General features: G+C 42.4%; 2 protein-coding genes across 8 annotated transcripts in view; one reads left to right on the top strand and one right to left on the bottom strand.

Annotated features, from left to right (window-relative positions):
• Positions 1-753: 753 nt before the first annotated feature.
• On the bottom strand, positions 754-10437 carry sall2 (spalt-like transcription factor 2). Of its 7 annotated transcripts, XM_034703892.1 has the most exons (5): positions 9847-10332; positions 8029-8175; positions 6738-6950; positions 2354-6180; positions 754-2115 (listed from the first exon to the last, which is right to left on the bottom strand). In XM_034703892.1, the coding sequence occupies exons 3-5, from the start codon at positions 6781-6783 to the stop codon at positions 1816-1818; spliced, it is 4173 nt and encodes a 1390-aa protein (XP_034559783.1). In that variant the 5' UTR covers positions 6784-6950; positions 8029-8175; positions 9847-10332; the 3' UTR covers positions 754-1815. The 7 variants fall into 7 exon arrangements, with proteins under 7 accessions (XP_034559783.1, XP_034559778.1, XP_034559781.1 ...); XM_034703887.1 differs by lacking the exon at positions 6738-6950 and having other exon boundaries at positions 9847-10437; XM_034703890.1 differs by lacking the exons at positions 6738-6950; positions 9847-10332 and adding an exon at positions 10369-10393.
• trim110 (tripartite motif containing 110) overlaps positions 8044-14879 on the top strand; it is a 27013-nt gene continuing 20177 nt past the window's right edge. Inside the window, exon 1 of the mRNA XM_034703894.1 lies at positions 8044-8184. The gene's annotated coding sequence lies outside the window, so the exon portion shown is untranslated. The remainder of the gene's footprint in view (positions 8185-14879) is intronic.

Below are 14879 nucleotides of genomic sequence, written 5' to 3'. Positions count from 1 at the left end.
GTATGTATGTTTTTGTAAACCAGCCCCCTATAGTGAGTACCAAAAATACCAACAACTGACATTGAGTTATCTTTTGGACTTTCATTTGAAATGCAATGCACAACATGTGAAACGCGGTGGAGCTGCTGTACATTTGTTGTTAAAATATTACGTTTCAACCAAGTACCCCCAAAAATGGGCTAGAAATGCCTATGACTATAACTACATAAGGCTCTGAATTATTGTTGAGAATAGGTTGAACATTGCATAGAAACAGTGTAGTTCTAACATTTACATTTTACGGCTTCAGACTTTGTCATTTGACACAGTGAGCTCTTTTTCATGCATGTTGTGGCCCTCATTTGTTTGTTTGTAATGACACCTATAAATTTCACTTCACATTGCATGACTGCTGATGCTATTTAGCAGCTAATTTGCACAGTAGAGTGATAAATCTGATAATTAAAGTGCACAGCTTTTGAGATTTAGCACACTTCCTACTGTCAACCTCTTCGTCCGACATTGTAGTTCAGCTGCTTTGCTTTTCATGACTGAGGAATCTCTGCTGCCCTTGTCATCTTGGTTGATTTGACACAAAAAGAGAAGCTTTGATTGTCTTGGCAGAGCGCATGAATCAGTGGTGTGTGACTGTTGGGGATCGTGGACATTTTAATGAAAAAAAAAGGCCTAAATTGTGCATTGTGTCTTTTCTGCAAATAAATCAGTACATCAGCTAAATATCGTTGTGTTTAATATAATTAACTGAGACATGGATAGATTTTGTTTTGCCAAACTGGTTTTAATACAGAGATACTGAAAGTACATTTTACAACAAACAGACATAGACTTCAGATATTTATTGAAACTTAAGTTTTAGTAACTGAAAAAAGTGTTACACAATACTTTTGGACCAAACAACAATCATAATACACACATAGCTGAAGGTCAAAGGGCACACAAAAGACCATGTCCTTACTGGGTTCACAAACATTGCAGCTGTGCTTCTAGTTAGACAGGACAATATGGTGAAAAGTAAACCACAACAACTTGAGTGAGTAGTTTCTTTCAACCACAATATGGTGGACAACAGACCTAATACTCCCCATGGATGCACTTTCAGTTTGTGTTTCTCTTGCAAAGCAAAACAAGGTTTTATAAATCTGTAGAACAAAAAACAAAAAAAGCAAAACATTTTTGCTGTTTTCTATTTTCCTTGTTAATAACAGTTCCCTCGCAAACCTAGGGAAAGACTTTTACAAATATGAAACAGACACAGGTTAGGATGCATTCATTAAGACATTTTCTTTTGGTTAGCTTGAGCCTCCTTTGGTGCCAGTTGGATCAATTTGCTTATTTCTTCAGGTTTAATTCTCTGTGTCTCACTCATTAGCTGCTCATATCAAATTTGTTCCATTGTGTTAAACCTTGCCTATCATCTCTAAGTAACTAAAACAAAAAATACTTGACCCAGGTCTGATATGAAACATTGATACAACAGGGACATTTTTTGTTGGAAAGTGCATCAAGCTATTGACAACTTCAGCCAGACAAATGTTATGTCACATTTTTATTAAATCCAGCAAAACTGGACTCACTTTGTCACATCTTGAATATTTGCAATTTTATTTTTACAATAGCTGTCTCTTTTTTAACACAGGACCAAGCTGGTTGACTCACAACTTTCACATACAAACATATTACTCTGACTATCAAACTGACAGGCTACTAAAATGTGTTAAGGAAGCAATACTACGCAAATGCCCATACGGTTTCACCAAAAAGTAAACATTGATTGAAAACACCAGAACACAATCAGGCCTATCACACTGACTCAAGTTAGGACCCTTCGCCAGACTCTTCCCCAGTTTCATCAGCGCCTCTTGGATCCATCTGAGACTGAACAGGTGATTTTGCAGACTGTGCTACCTCGTTCTCTCCTTGGTTGCCATCAGTTGGGTTATCACTTGACTCATTACTGGTATTGAGGAAGGCCTGGTACTGGTTCCAGAAGCCCGCTGAGCTCCTAGTGGCAGGAATGTTTAAGGAAGAAGACTGAGGCTGGTCAGCAGAAGAACGACTACTCCTTCCTGATGGCCGTGCCGATTTGGTTACCACCCCATGGTGTTTCATGTGCCCCTTGGAACACAAAGGAATAGGTCAGACTAAATGTAACTGTCTCATGTAATGCGGGGTACAGCTAAATCCATGGGAAATTATGTCAAACATATGTCTCATATTTTGTCTTTATGAGGCAAAAATTATCTGTCCCTTGAAATACATAGTATTCTGTTTCTTTAAAAAGCTGTGTACTACAACAGTAACATATGAATGGTAGACTAAATTTCAAGGTACCAAATGTGTTTTTTCTCCTCACCTTCAGTCCACTGCGACTGGCATACTCCTTTCCACATTCTGCACAGCAATAGGTCTTCTTCTCTGGACGAGACATTGGAGAGGGCAGGGTTGGGGCAAGACTGATGGGGACAGATGCATCCAGTGTTTCACTTTCAGCTGATCCACTGATCTTGACACTTTCCATCGGGTCTTCTCTTCCATATGAACCTAAATGAAAGCTCTGACGTGTCTCTCTTACAAAAGGGGCAGCTTTCTGTGAAGCACCCTTTACTTCAGCACCAGTAGTGTCAGAAGCATCCAAAGTGGGCACCATTTTGGGGTCCTCATCAGGAACAGTTGCTTGGTCTTGCTTTGGTGTTGCTGGTGGAGGAGACTGATCTTTGTCATCCTCCATGGGCTCTGATGATTGGGGCATTGGGGGTACTGACTCTGATTCTAAGGTTGGGGATAAATCAACATTGAGAGCATCTTTTTGAAGTGAGATGGAGGAAGTGCCAGGAGAAGAATAAGCAAATTGGGCATCAAGGCCAGGTGTGCTTTGTAAGTCCTCAAGGTTAGGTTTGGAATCAAGGGGGGAGGAGGTGGGCACCTCACCCTCTCCACAATCCTCTTCCATGGGATTAGAAGATACTGTGGTTTTGTTAAAAATGGAAGCATTGGCTTGTTGTTCAACTTGGTTATCTTTGCCAACTGGGGAGGCTTGATCCATCTCCTGGGGGGCAAGCAAGGGGGCACTGACACAAAGAATAGGGGGGTCCACACTGCCTGGTGGAGGAGTTTGTGTTGTAGTACTCATGAAGGGATCAGGGCTTAGGTCAGAGGGGGGAATTAGATCAGGGCTTGGGGACCCAGACTTGCTGGGACTTTTGGTTGACTCAGCTGATTTTATGCCACTAGAGACAGGGACAGGGCCAACTGCTGGAGTTTGAAATTGTGAGCTTGGGGCTGGGCTCTTAGGGAGGCCTGCCAGAGGGGGCGTTTTACTAGAAGCAGTGTTTGGATCTGTGGACTGGGATTGTGATTGTGACAAGGTTTTGGCATTGGATTCAGCTGGCATATCATGCACAGAATCTTCTGTGATATCTGTGGGCAATTGCCCCCCAAGGTGCATACGAATATGGTGCTGGAGCACAAGGGCATTTGTGAACTTGCGCTGGCACAGTGGGCAAGAGTTCTGGACACGTGCATTTGGTGGTCGGGCATGATGTGTAGCCACATGTGACCGCAGACTGCCTTTGGTTGAGAAGGATCTGCCACATATTTTACACGGGAAAGGGCGTTCTCCAAGGTGAGTAGCCTGGTGCAGGCGCAACGCTCTGGGACAGCTCAGCACCCGTAGACACACCCCACATTGATTGTTTGCCATGTTACCAGCTAGTCCTGCGATGCTGAGTGATGGTGGTAAGCCCCCTGCCATGGCACTTCTGCCATTGGCACTCATACCCAGGGCAGCAACCATCTCACGAGTGAAGTTTGAAACAGAAGTGGAGACCAGAGTTGAAGATGGTGGGGATGCCATGACATATGTTGTTGAAGTGCTGGCATTTGTGAAACCACTATTGGCTGAACTTGCTAAAGAGGTAGTGTTACTGCCAGATAACATCTCCAGCATGGAGGAGGAAGTAGCGGAAGCCCAGGGTGAAGAGGAGCAGGAAGGCACCTTCTCTAGCTTCTCCACCAGCCTCTGCAGCTTTGAGGTTTCAGATGTAGGAGTGGAGCTAGCCAGGGAAGAAGACATTGAAGAGGGAGTGGTACCAGGTGAACCCTGGACTTTAGGGAAGGAAGAGAAAGGGAATGAAAGCTGAGAATGGCTGGAGGAAGCAAGTTGGTGAGCGCCTGGGGTATTAGGTAGGGGGTTGCGAAGCAAGCCCAAGGCTGGATGGTTGTAGAGGGATGTATGAGCAGCAGGGGTAGAGGAAGAAGTTGAGACAGATGGGAAGAGAAGCTTGGGCAGGTTAGCTATCTGAGAGTAAGCTGCAGGTGAAAGCATTGGGGCCTGAGGGGGAGTGTTCTCATCAAAGTGTTGCTTTGTGCCCTTGAATAACCCCGCAATGGTGGAAGACGAAGCCAAAGAAGGGTTTGAGAGGAGGGAAGAAGCCAGTGAGGAGGTGGAGGCTGAAGAAGAGGACGACTGGGTTGAGCCCGAAGTGATAGAAGCTGCAGCTGCTACAGCTGCAGCCCTATTGAGCTGTAGGAGAGAGTGGGAAATCAGAGCCAGATCCACGCTCGGGGGTAGGGGTAGGGTAGAAGGGGTGGATCCTCCAGAGGTCTCCAGAGAAAATCCAGCATTGTTACCACTAACTTCCAAATGATCCCCGCATGTTTCATCCTCAGGCCTTTTTGGCTTCTTCTGTATCATATTCATACCACCAGCACTGCTTGCAGCGCTCATTGCCTGTCCCATATCTGATACTCTATTGGTCCCTAATGCTACCCCAAACAGAGAAGGTGGCAGGAGTGACAGTGAGAGCTCTGGGTTTTGCTCACGATGGCGTAGGAAGTGAACCTTGAGATTCCCACGTGTGGTGAAGCGGCTGAGACACACGGGACACTGGTAGGGTCGTTCCCCTGTGTGTGAGCGAAGATGTATCTGTAGGGAAGAGTCACTGCTGAAAGTTTTACCACAAAAGCGACAGCCGTGATGGAGGCGACCAGGAGTGGTAGAGCTGGATGCAGAGGAGTCTGTCACTCCAGAGAGAGCCTGCAAACTTTGCTGGGAGTTTGGGACCATTGGGACTGAAGCAGAGAGGGATGAGTTTAGGAACGACATGCCACTTTGCCCACTGGGTGCAGAGGTATTTGAGGATTTCTCATGAAGATAGCGGTTGGGCAGAGCTAAAGACAGGGGTAGTGGACAGTTGGAGGAAGCCATGGAAATGGCAGCAGAGGAGGAGGTGGAGGAAGCTGCTGACCGAGAACTCCCCCTCAGATAACTGTGAACCCCTGCAGCCCCTACTGTCCCTTCCATCTGTGGCTTGTGGGGCTGCAGGATTTGGGATAATGAACTGCTAGGCTTTGTTGGTTTGTTTGCTACTTGAGAAGGCAAAAGGGAGGAGAAACATGCCAGTAGAGGAGCTACAGATGTGGAAGGCTGAGTTGCAGTTGGCTCAGAAGTTGGGCTAGCTGCTCTTTTGCTGCCCTCAAGACAGAGCTGAGGCAAGGAGGGGAGGAGATGCTGGTTGGGTGTGTCTATGGAATAGGAGGCTCCACCAAGGCGTAGCACTTGTCTACAGATCTCCTCAGTTATCTGCATCTGGTGGATCTGCCTTTGCTGCAGCACTCGCAGCTCCTCCAGGATTAGGGCAATGCTCAGTTGAGCCCTTGAGGGTGCAGATGAGGAAGCTGCCACACCTGGGCTGGGAGTTGGGGTAACAGGACTTGGAGGGCCCTCAGGCACACGGCTGGGGCTTCCAGGATGTGGTGGAGGACACAAGGAGGCAGAAGACGATGAGGAAGAAGAAGAGGTGGTAGTGGTCGCTGACAGTCCCAGCTTAGGAGAGGCCATGTCTGCACCTCTAGAGGAGTAGATTAGGGTACTTGAAGATGACGTAGAATTGCAGTCAGACAGTTGAAGGGCAAGGGGATGCTTAGTGTTGGAAAGGAGAGTGGAGTACGGGAATTTAGCTGGGAGGGAGGGCTGTGGGTCTTTAAGGGGCTGGTGGGAGGGCTGGCTGATTGAGCAGGATGGCAGTGGACCGTCAGTGGGTAGAGAGGGGGTCTGAGAGCTCTTGAGAGATGAATGAAGTGCAAGGTGCAACTGGGAGCTTTGAAGAGAGGAGGTTGGAGAGCACGAGGGAGAATCCAGGATAAGTGGAGAGGGGTATGACTTCACTGCCAAGTTGTCATCTAGAAAAATTGAAAGGAGAAAATCTAAATGTAATTGTATCATATTTAATTACAACAGAGTAATCATGCTTTTAAAGATGGTTTACAATCTGTTCTGTTAGAAAGCTTTATTTAATGAAAGTGTTCTATTTAGAAATCCACATTTCAAGGCACTTACAAACAACTAAAAAGAGCAAGCAAGGGCAAGAGAAAGATGTCATTTGGTGGGTGTCAGAAAAATGAAAGAACTCAGTTGTCTAAGAGGTGACTTTCAACATCCTGCTTTAATTTGCACCTCTTAATCATTTGCTATTGCTTTCTTTTTGTCTTTCTCCTATCTGTCCTATCAACTGCAGCTTTTCCACCACCGCCACCACACACACACACACAAATGGGACATGACATGCATACTTGCTAACATACACACACACATCAGACACAGATTCCACTGATCTGCAAGAATACACTGCCTACCAATAAAGGGGTCTACCTTGTTTCCAGGGTAACACACACAAGACAGTGGACTTTACCTCATCCCCCCACCTCCGATCCCAATAAAAGCAGCCACACTCACTCACTGAGACACTCTTCCATCCCTGCCTCTCTTTTTCTTTCTTCTTCCATTCAATCTGTCTTTCTTTCATCTCCTTAAGAGCCCTTCCCCCCATGTAGCCCATAGGGGTGCTGAGGGTTAGGTCCTGGCTGGATACTGGACACTGTAGTGGGTGCCTGATTGGCTGGCAGACTTGACCTTAAACACTCTGAGGTCGCATTCCTGATATGGTTTAGCACTAGGCAGAGGAAGAGAGGTGTCGTGCAAAGAAAACAAACAGCCCTGCAGACAGACATGATGACTCACAAACCATCAGCAAGCTAACTTAGTCCAAAAAAAACAAAGGGGACATGTTGAAGCATACACACAAAGCCTGCCTACCAATGCAGAGACAGAACATGTTTTTCTATCTTTTTCATAGGTTTGTCATTCACACACGAACAAATGCTAAACTTACTGCCCTTTGCTTTAAGCTCATTTTTATGACACAATGTGGGCCTTTCTCTTGTAACTGGAGTATCTGGACAGAGACAAATACACACACTTGTGTACACACTCACACAAACCCTGTCACATACACACTTCTTCATGGGTATGCTCATGCTTCAGTGCCCAGCAACAAAGCTGAAAGGGGACAATGGGGTCTAATGCTATAGCAGTAAGAACACCTTATACAGTGCCTAACAATGTTTCCTTTTTCTTAACCTCCTCATGCTCATCCTCTTGCCTAAACCAAGTCGACATCTTGCTTTTTCTAATGCATTTTCAAATTCACTTGACATTCACATCACAGATGTTTCTACAGGGGTTCACTGTATTTTCTCCCCATTGTGGGTGGTCTGTGTCTTTGAACCTGGCAGTGATGAGAAGTGAGGACATTTGGGTTTTACAAGGCAAAGAAAGCAGCTAATGGCTGCCACCACAGAGAATGAATTAAGGACTCTGCAGGCCAATAATTCCAAGATGTCTTCTTTTTCTGAGTGCAAACAGCACGTACCTGAGACTGTGTATTTTTAACATTGTCTACTTTTTAGATTCAAATGAAACAGATTCAGTTATCCTGAAAACAATTTCTGAATTAAGATAAACAACCTTTACATAAACAAAACTTCCATATAAGTTGGGCAAGTGATCCTAGGTCTAAAGTTACAGTACAATGTGATGTAGCAGTTATAAAATATTATTACAACACTAAGAATTATTTACTCTTGTGATCCCTTGTACAGGAAAAATGACTTTTTAAAAATCTTAATCTACTTTCCAATGCGATCTAACTGAAAGAGCAGTACTTTTTTTGATATGCAGTCTTTTCTCACCATGCTCAAGTATCCGACAGGCACCGAGGGTCAGGCTCATAAGCTGCTGGGGTCGTTTCTGTTTCCGACGGGACATGCTTCTGCAGGATGGGACCGACGGAGGTGCACATTGGCCAACACACAACTTTTATTCTGTCTCCCTGCACACTGGAAAAAGTAAGTATCTAAAATTACTCAGAGGAACAGCAAAAAATGAAGAAAAACTAAAAATAATTTCTCCCAAAAATGTTACAATATATGCTCCAAGCTGATTGGTCTGAACAAAGCTTGTCCACGTTGGTGGCATTGTGGTGCAGAGAAAGAAAAACAGCTAAAGTGCCATGTGACAGTTTCTCTCGGCAATTCTCCCTTTTCTCAAAACTCACCGTTGGCCCTCCTTCCACACACACACACACACACACACACACACACACACACACACACACACACACACACACACACAGCTCACTTGTTCATCTACTACTTTGCATTCAAATGGCGAGTGAACACCCCTTCCTTTGAGCCAAGAGTCCACTGCCTCTCTTTAGTAAATCCTCATAAATTGACGCTGAAGTTCATCGCATAATGGCCTTACCCTAAGCTTTCGTGCACTGATTATAATCCTATAAATTTAGACCTCATCGTGAGCTTCTTGCTACGTGCAGCAGAGGAGAACTGTGCACACAGGTGGACGCAAAAGTCAACGCAATCTCCCTTTAATTAATTAAATTTTAATGCCCGTCAAAACAGAATTTTGTGTCAAAGGCCACCTTGTTGCCCGCATGCACACACACTCCACTCGAGGTGCGTGGTTGGTTGGGTGGGTGAGATTGCAGGATGCTCCCGCCGCCTCTAAAACAGGCGCCTGTGTGAGCTCAGTAAACAGAGCGGCTGAAATGAGGTGGAATTTGCAACAATGGCGTTGAGGGAGCACAGCTGAGTGAGCATCACCCTCTCAGAGCCTCTCCAGCACATAAGGCCACTGACTAGAGGCACAATGCTCCCTTTTCACCCTCATCCCGACTGCTTACCACGTGGAGAGAGGTAGTGAAAGAAAGACACAGCCAGAGTGAGGAGGGAAATAATATTTCACCCAGGCCCTGTGACACCCACCACCCCACCAGACCCACCCCCACCCCCTTAATGCCCTATTGAGGCTCGGTTAGAATAAAAACACATTTGATGTAAAGTCTGTTATCGCTCCTTGCGAGGTAGCCTTTTGTGACGTCAGGAAATAATATGTCTGTATTTAAAATAGGTCTCCCATGTTAGAGATATGAGTCCTATCATTTTATATGACAGACTTTAACGACGTACTTGTGTTAACTCTGCAGTGGGTTTATGGGCTTTTATCTATTTGAACAAAACAGTGATTTTCGATCGATTTTAAACCCTTAAAATAAATTGATTAAGCTCAAGACGTGCGTATTACTGCGCACTCGATGAGATATTGTCCAAAAACAAACATCAAATCACTCTCACACAGTTATCTAATGGTAAGAAAAGAAAAACATCGCGGATTATTCGAAAAAAGCCCAACTCTATTGTGCCAACAAAGCATTCGTATCTTCGTGCCATCTTGCCCATTATTTTCGAGTACACGACGGTGGGACGTTAAAACGCCAATGTTTGGAAACAAGCGCAAAATACGCGGAGAGATGCGCGTCCCCGCTACTGTACGGCGACCTGTTGCACGCCACGCGCGCTCCCACATCATAACAAGTTATGATTCATAAAATATTATGACTTCTCCCAAATACAGTCCCGGATGTGCATTTCCCCCACAGGCCGCTCGTCGCCGACACAACCTCGTTAAAAAAAGAACAGAAAACAACTTACCATGTTGGAAAGGATGATTCTAGCAGCGATATTGTGTGTATAATGTCAGGAGGGGGGAAAAGCTCGGGAGCATATGTTGGGTCAGATCGGCTCCGTCTCTCAGCCGGGACACTGGCGCAGCATTTCACTATTCACTCCCAGGGATGCGCAGTCGGACAGCCGCATTTTTTTCAATTATTTATCTCCGTCGCAAATGGCGTTTCTTTCTCTTATGACAAAGGGTTATTATGCCTGAATGTATTTACTCATAGTCCTCTCTGGCAGCAGGAGAAGCGGGGCGGCGCACAGAGCTGTACTCGCTACAGGGGGAGGATTATTTTTCTTGGCCGCGCGTGCTGCTGCTCTTCCTCCTCTCGCTTTGTATTTGTCGGGCCTGCTCCTGTCAGGCCTGTCTGCGCTCTCTGCGGTACTGTCTGTCTGTCCGTCTGTCTGGTGAGCTGGCTAGCTGTCTGTCTGCCTGTCTCTTATAATTAATGGCCCTCGCCGCCAGACGGTCCTCAGGGAAACAGTGACCACGGTTACCTCCACATTGGCTCTCAGTGTGCATCTCACACAGGAGTGTAGGCCCGGTCATAGACACACATCTCTCACAAAGAGCTGGAGCAGACGCTGATTTCAGATTTAAAGATCTGTGATTTGCACAGGTGTGCAGGACCCCCTTTCCCCCTCCCCATTATAACAATATTAAATATTTTTATTTTATTTTTTTCTATTCTTAATGTTTAATAGTTTAATATCATTGTTTAAAGTTTTGCCTTTTCTGTTAGTTAACTTGCACTGTATCATTACAGTCTTAAGTGGGGATACACATTCATGTGAATGTCATGAGCTGACATTCACTCATGTCAGCTCACACTACAACCAAAAGCCAATAGGACTTCCATTCTAGCTCAGTTAAACCATTTAGACACATAAAGATGTGTAGAATCACTTCAGCAACATGATTTGGTCCCTTAGAGACAGTAAATATATAAGTTAAGTTAAAAAATCTAAAGAAAATTGTTAAAAGTATTTTTTTTCAGTATGAAACTTCTTCTGCTTAACTTAATTAACGCAATCAACATATAGAATAATTTATCAACATCACTTTGCAAAAGAAAAAATAAAATAAAATACAAAAGAAAATGAACAAAATTCTAAGTCATGTAAAACTATTGTAATTATATATAGGGCTTTCCAATGTACATTGAATAAAGGTTTAACATGAATTTTCACAAAGAAACAAGTGAGTTAACCCCATTGAACCATGATTTGTGAGAATTAAAAAGCACCATTGCACTAAATATTGATTTAAATGGTTAGTAATGGAGTTAATAATGAGATTTTAAAGAATGTTTATTGGGATTGTTTTGGGTTCTGACACTTTTGAATCATTAAATATGCCCCGGGTCAAATTTACCCTGTAACATTATTGCTGTCTCTAAGAAACAAACATAACAGGAGGGTTGATAGTTTAATATCACTGTTTATAGAGTTTTGCCTTTTCTGTTAGTTAACTTGCACTGTATCATTACAGTCTTAAGTGGGGACACAATCATGTCAGCTCAAACTATAACCAAAAGCCAATAGGACTTCCATTCTAGCTCAGTGTAACCATTTAGACGCATAAAGATGTGTAGAATCACTTCAGCATCATGAGTTGGTGTCTTGGAGACAGTATATTAAAAACACACTAGAATAGGGATAATAAGATATTGCCTTGTGCCCCATGAACATACATTGTAATATTGTAATTTTAAAGAATGTCATTTCAAGTGAAAAAAAAAGATACACACATGAAGCTATTCTTTAGTTTGTTAACCTCAGTAAAAAAAAAAAAGATTTACCAAGTTTATATTGTCTTTATAATAACCTCTGTCTCATGATTAATAATATAGAATCAGGGAACAGTGCATTATGAATATATGTTACAGTATTCTCTGAATGTGTAAACACTTTTAACAGGAGTAACACATATTTTATCTCTTCAGCAACCATTACACACATGTACATAGAGAGAAAAATAAATATTATATAATATTCAAAAGGAGGCAAAATGGGTGAGCAGAGCAGCAGGTGATCGAGCAAATGTATTCCAATCTGTCCTGGATGCACAAGATACAACTTCTAATCACCTTTACACACAAACACAGCACCTGTAATATGACTCCATGGTTACTGGTTAAAGATGTCATTGGAAGTGACAAAACGTCCATTGTTAAAAACAGGGCTAATAGTACAGAGCCATGCTGTGGACCTATAAGACTGTAGGTATAGCTGTGTTATGAGCTAAATGCCATTGTAAAAAAGTAAGCATGCTTACATTTTGTGAATTTTGTATAAGTTAAACCAGTGCTGATGGGAGTGTGATTATATTTGTGTGCATAGCTCAGAGCCAAAGAGAGAAATATCTATGAACCATCAGTCAGACAATCGCCACAGTCACAGATCCATCCTCTGAGGATCATACACTGATAATATTGAAAGCTGTTCTTAATATTTTGTCCTTCAACAAATGAGGAGAGCATAATATTAGGAACACATGTGAGTATAACTCACTCCAGTCCCCCACCACTAAAACTTCAATAAGAAATATGAAGAGTTTCTGACTATGTCATCTAAAGCTGGCAATACAGAGGCTTCTCAAAAGTGGAATTAATGGTAGAGCTGCTGCTGCATCAGGTTGCATGGATCACACAGGTGGTTGTAATATTATGGTGGATAGGTGGGAATGTCTGTACAAGATATTTCATCCACCCTCAATCTATAAGTATGTTTGCTCAAGTGTAATGTTAGATCACACGTCTCCTTACCTAGAGCTTATTGCTTCAATATTTATTTTGTCTATGCCCTGTATGTGTTGTCTGTGTGTCATCAGTTTACAAGAATGGCACTAATCTCTCTGATCCATGGCTTATTTGAGATTTAGATAATCCTTTAACAATCCCATCAGAGTGAAATTTGTAGAGTTACAGCAGCAAAGTTGAAAATGTATTAGCAAGAGGCATCAGTAAAGGAGACAAGACATTACCATCTAGGCATTTCATCTGTTGAAAAACACTGCACTCAAGGCTAAACTGAATCCTATCTTATATTTTGCATTGAGTATATTAAGGAATTTTAGCAGTGTCCATTAATGTATTTGTTCACTATCTGTTGTTAAAGTGTAACTAAGTAATGGCACGTCATGTTTACTGATGATTTAACGCCCCCCTCACCCTCTTCTGCAAGCGTGCCGCACACCCTAAGAGGCTAAAACACCATATGTGTGGTATTATTTTGTGCAGGGTCAGTAGGTCAGGAGCTGCAGCTTGACAATATTGGATTTGTGAGCTGATGAAGGGGATGTGGCAGAACAGGCTGCCTGGTTATTGCACATTAAGTTGTTGGGACAATTTCCATACAGACACTATTTGACTATTACTGTGAAATTCATTGGGCTTGCCTTATCAATTTTTAACCATTAATCCTGGCGTGCTGTCATGTGCTTTGGTTTATGTCTTACATCTGCAACACCACTAGGTGTCTCCCAAAGACAAAAATCAGCAACATGTTGAAATATTCTTGATACCGTGATACATTTGTGTTTCCAAGTTGACCCTATTTGATGATGACAGTATCCACAGTTGTAGATAAAACAAGTTTTTTTCAACAATCAAGAAAAAGAAGGCAAAAGGCATATGTATTTTCACTCAATTATAATTTCTCTCTATGAAGATAGTTTAGTGTCTGCCATTGCTCAGACAATGTTTGTCTATGCAAAGCTTTTCACCTCCCTTTCTCTCTCTTGGCCCTCTACCAGCTTCTGAGAAAACATGTCATTCTTTGGCTGCTAGATGCTTAAATACACGATCTGCTTACTTGTCTTCAGTTTGGTCTGGGGCAGATAATGTTACAGATAATTTGTCTGAGCTTTTATCAGAAACAGCTGCCCTGTACCTGAAACAGATGTGATGGGAGCAGTCAGAGGGAGCGAACACTACAGTTGCAGGAATTGAAATCAAAACAGTAAGCTGAAAGATGCTAAAACACTCTGAAGCTGATAAACACTGTGAAGTAAGAGATAACTTTATTTAGTTTTGTCAGTTCAAGTCAGTTGATCCATTATTTATTTAATATATATATTTGCAGCTTTGATTAACTTGATTAACTTTTTAAAAATGTCCTTTATTGGGTTTTACAACTGCATGTGTGTTTTAAAGGTACAGTGTTCAGTATCCAGCAGCAAATAGTGGAACAGATACAGTAGACATGGAATATAATATACATACACTACCAAAAGTTTGGACACACCTTCTCATTCAATGGTTTTTATTTATTTTAATTATTTTCAACATTGTAGATTAATACTGAAGACATCTAAACTATAATATAATCTGGTTTTGCCATAATCTGGATTACAACAGTAGTCAAATAGGGCTATCCATTGTGTACTAACCCTACCTCTGAACAGCACAACTGATGGTCTCAAACACATTAAGAAGGCAAGTCATTCTACAAATGAACTCTTGACAAGGCTCATGTTAATTAGAAACCATTCCAGGAGACCACTTCATGAAGCAGACTGAGAGAATACCAAGAGTGTGCAAAGCTGTCATGAAGGAAAAAGGGGGCTACTTTACAGAATCTAAAATATAAAACATATTCTGGTTTGTTTAACACTTTTTTGTTCATTAAATAATTCCATATATGTTCTTTCATAGTTTTGATGTCTTTGATATTAATCTACAGTGTTTCAAATAATTATGATAAATACAAACCCTTGAATGAGAAGGTGTTTCCAAACTTTTGACCGGTAGTGTAAGAATTTTGAAATGAGTGTATAATCACCTAAACATTAAAAAAAAGTTTTATGTTAACCTACAATGAGCCTTTTATATCTATATAAGGAGTGGTTCCCCTTTCATCTTGCACTGCCATGTTCCTACGGCAGCACAGAATGGACAAACTTGTAACTTATGTGTTTTTATATTGAGTGAGTGGCCACTGAAAGTTCAGCAGTTGGAGGACAAGAACAAAGGAGAGAGTTGTTGTGTGCAAAATAATTTATATTG

Source organism: Notolabrus celidotus, chromosome 15, assembly GCF_009762535.1.
Source record: "Notolabrus celidotus isolate fNotCel1 chromosome 15, fNotCel1.pri, whole genome shotgun sequence".
NCBI classification, from domain to species: Eukaryota; Metazoa; Chordata; class Actinopteri; order Labriformes; family Labridae; genus Notolabrus; species Notolabrus celidotus.
This window is presented reverse-complemented; position numbering and strand designations above follow the sequence as displayed.

Coding starts and splice junctions, on each gene's coding strand:
- sall2 (XM_034703887.1), bottom strand. CDS start 8,104: ATGTCCCGTCGGAAACAGAAACGACCCCAGCAGCTTATGAGCCTGACC. Junction 6,181..8,028: donor CTGTCGGATACTTGAGCATG/GTGAGAAAAGAC, acceptor CAATTTTTCTAG/ATGACAACTTGGCAGTGAAG. Junction 2,116..2,353: donor CCAGTCGCAGTGGACTGAAG/GTGAGGAGAAAA, acceptor TTGTGTTCCAAG/GGGCACATGAAACACCATGG.